At 35.2% G+C, this 3,513-nt stretch overlaps 1 protein-coding gene across 1 annotated transcript in view; it reads left to right on the top strand.

Annotated features, from left to right (window-relative positions):
• The window catches only part of LOC146329569 (extracellular serine/threonine protein kinase FAM20C-like), a 42,623-nt gene extending 40,249 nt beyond the window's left edge, over positions 1-2,374 (top strand). The window contains exons 8-10 of the mRNA XM_084712337.1: positions 715-796; positions 910-969; positions 2,003-2,374. Of these exons, the coding sequence (XP_084568463.1) occupies positions 715-796; positions 910-969; positions 2,003-2,276 (416 nt within the window). The 3' untranslated portion in view covers positions 2,277-2,374. The remainder of the gene's footprint in view (positions 1-714; positions 797-909; positions 970-2,002) is intronic.
• Positions 2,375-3,513: the final 1,139 nt, after the last annotated feature.

The raw sequence follows: 3,513 nt of genomic DNA, 5'->3' as shown, positions 1-3,513 counted from the left end.
ACCCTGTATTACAGTTCTGTATCGGCTGGTTTTCAATTCCTTTGAAAGGTGTTAAAATGTTTATGTATGTACACATTATTTTGCATTTATATGTAGAAACACATAAAATATCCTCAAATATTTAAGCAGTTATTCTCAGGTCTGGGGAGTTAAGTGTATTGACATATAGTATGATGTCATTTTGAATCATTTGTGTAAATAGCTGTTTGTCTAGAATTATATAACAAAAACATTGCAAATACAAACTATGTGTTATTAAATATTACAAAGGTGTTTATGTCGGAACATCTGCTGTATTTAGTTTTAGTCCACGAAAAAGTTTTAGTTTTACGTAGCTGGTAACAATTTAATAAATAGCATGTTTTATTTTTGCATAAATATTTGTAATGTAACAGTATATTGAATATCACAATAAAAATGGCAGACAGTTCATGTCAATTTATAGCATATGCTAAGGTCACGGCAAGCTACTTTTACCTTATTTTATTTTATCTTATATTTTAATACAAGCAGTGCTGTACACTTTAGATTTATTATTCAGTAACCTTTTTCAAGTCATTTTTTTAAACCTGTAATAAAAATCATATTGTGGACTTTTTATTTTGATCAGGGGTATGCTCTGTATCACAGGATATTTACAGCAGAAAGCTCTGCAGAAGAGCTGTGAACTTTGTTGACAAAAGTAACCAAATACTTTTTTTCCTCCTCCTCGAGGTAACATGGACCGGCACCATTATGAAACCTTTGAGAAGTTTGGCAACAATACTTTCCTCATACATCTTGACAATGGGAGGGCGTGAGTATTCCTGGTGTCTTTGTGTCAGTGTGTGTCTGTACTGTTTTTGTTGTGGATGCTGGGGTTGTAATTGTGATGTGGTTTGACTGACTCTGGGTCTGTTCTCCTTGTAGATTTGGGCGTCACTCCAAAGACGAGCCTTCTATCCTAGCTCCTCTAAAACAGTGTTGCAGGTACAAACAAGAATGTGATCAAATGTGGTGAAATCTTTGTTATAATCATCTTTGTTATAATTGTCTGCCTTCTCTCCAGTATAATGGGACTAAATGGCTGAAGTTCTGTCAGGCTCAAAATGCCAAAAAATAAAAAAACAAACAAAAAAACACTATTGTCTCTTTCCAAAAATCATGAGCAGGTTACTTAAGATAATTAACAGATCTCGTTGTGAGCAGTTTCATGCAGGAACTAATTTATGTCTATTAGAGAAGGAGTAGTTCAGGTAGAAAGTAGTTCCTGCATGAAACTGCTCATAACAAGGGCTGTTCATTTAGTCCCATTTTACTGGAGATGGGAAGACATCTCTACGAATGATGTCTCCAAAACTAGGCAACTCACTCCAGAATGATCTAGATGGATAAATAGCACAACAGACCAGTGGAGAAATATGTATTTTTTTATTTTGGGGGAGCTGCCCCTTTAAACGATTAAGGGAAGGCAGGGTTACACAGTGCATTGATATAGCAAGACTTGTAGAGTAGTGCAATAAGATAAAAAATACCAATAAAAACAGTAGAATAAAACAAGATAAGTTTAATGTTCACTGGAAGAATGCTTCTCTATAAAATTAAGTTTTCAGACTAGATTTAAAAGAGGACACTGAAGTTGTAAGCCTGATATCCTCAGGTAGAGAGTTACATAAATGAGAGGCTCTTATTGCGAAAACCCGGTCACTTTTGTGGTGACGTGGACCCGACAGAAGGATCCCAGCTGAGGATCTTTTATCTGAGTCATTGAGCCTAAGGGAGAAATAAAGCAGAGCATCGACTGCATAGCAGTAAAAGTTAAGTTTGCGGAAGATATGACCCACAGGAGGCGTGTAAATAGAGAAGAGTAAAGGACAAAGAAGTGACTTTTAAGGCGCACAAAATAATATACAGTATGATTACCACAATTTTCTTCCTGTTTTCTTCTCTTCTACATAATTTCTTCCTCTCCATCTTGTCCTTCTCTCTCTAACACCTCTGTATCATTTTGCTCTTTTTCTAGAATCCGTCGCTCCACATGGCTTCGCCTGCGTCTGCTGTCTCTGCCACAGTATCGTCTCAGTGATGTCATGAGAGCCTCCCTCTCCCACGATCCCCTTCACAGTGTAGCTCCATTGCTGTCGGAGCCCCACCTCGCCGCTCTCGACCGGCGCTTGAAAACCGTGCTGGAGACTGTAAGTCTCTGCCAGAAGAGACAGAGTGAAGCTGGTGGTGATGATGAGGTCATCTATGATGACCTAGCTTCCTTGAAAGACACGGCCACGCCTGCTGGGTAGGCCAGTCTGTACCTCCTGTACGTCATATCGATAAGAAAGATGATGATGGTGTCAGCAGATACAAAGCACTTTAAGCACGTATTGCCAGTTACAGTAAAGCAGATTCTATAAACATGAGGAGGGATCATTAAAAATATTTAAAGTTTAAGAAACCTAAATTAGGGAAGTGTATTGCTTCCAGGCCAGAAATAAGAAAAGCAGATCAGTATCACTTTATAACAGGAAAGTTTACTGTCATAGCAAGATGTTGTTCATTTTATAACAAGGTTTTTCACATTATTACGACATTACAACAAGAAACTTGTCTTATTTTAAGAATATACTATTTATCTTGTTATAATTTAAAATGTTTCATGTTATAACTTATTGTTATAATTGTTAAAACATTTCCTTTTATAACATGCTAGCTCATAATGTCACATCAAACAATACATTAGAACAATATTACACAAAATATTTAATGTTTTAACAAGATAAACAGCATATTGTTATTACAAAAAAGATTCTTGTAAAGTTTGTATGTTAAAAAAAATTGAAAATAACTTGTACTGTAACATAATGATGTTCTAAGACCAGGGAAAATGTTTTTTTAGATTGACAGCATCCAAAAAAGATCCTTTAAGTCCATATGGCCAACTCAGAATGTTTTGAAAGTCAGTTTTTGAGCGTTAATTGTACGTGTGTGATAGGAAACAGCAATGAAGCTTTAAGACAGTTACATCATTCCCCAGGAAATATTATAATTAATTAAACTTACAAAAAACAAAAACGATTTTGAGAATGTATTTTCTAAATTACTGGAAAGTTTGGTGTGTTCAAATGTGATGTTTGTATCTGTGTGTAGTAAGAGAGGGGATTTGTGACTACATGTCTGAGATGGAGCTTGTTTTGACTGAATATGAACAATTTCATTTTAGTTTTGTCATTTTTATGCATTCTGTGACAGTAGTAATTTTTCACTTTACTAACTAGTACTTTGTCTTTACCTGGACTGGTTCACAGATATGTCAGATGTATATTTTTAAGTAAGATCTACATTCTGGCCCACCGGGTCATTTGGTAGATATTTTTTTCAATACAAAAAACTCATATGCACAGTATAAAACACAACTCCCCATTATCCCTACTTGTTTCCATGATATTTTTTCTCTGTTCTATATTTCCCATTTATTTTAGCAATATTTTAAATACCCTTTTTACTTTAGTCCTTTGAGTATTAAATAACTTGTTGAAACCA

The sequence above is a fragment of the Lutjanus erythropterus genome, chromosome 3 (assembly GCF_056507025.1).
Source record: "Lutjanus erythropterus isolate fLutEry1 chromosome 3, fLutEry1.hap2, whole genome shotgun sequence".
In the NCBI taxonomy this organism is placed as follows: Eukaryota; Metazoa; Chordata; class Actinopteri; order Lutjaniformes; family Lutjanidae; genus Lutjanus; species Lutjanus erythropterus.
Note: the sequence above shows the minus strand (reverse complement) of the source record. Positions and strands in the feature narration are given on the sequence as shown.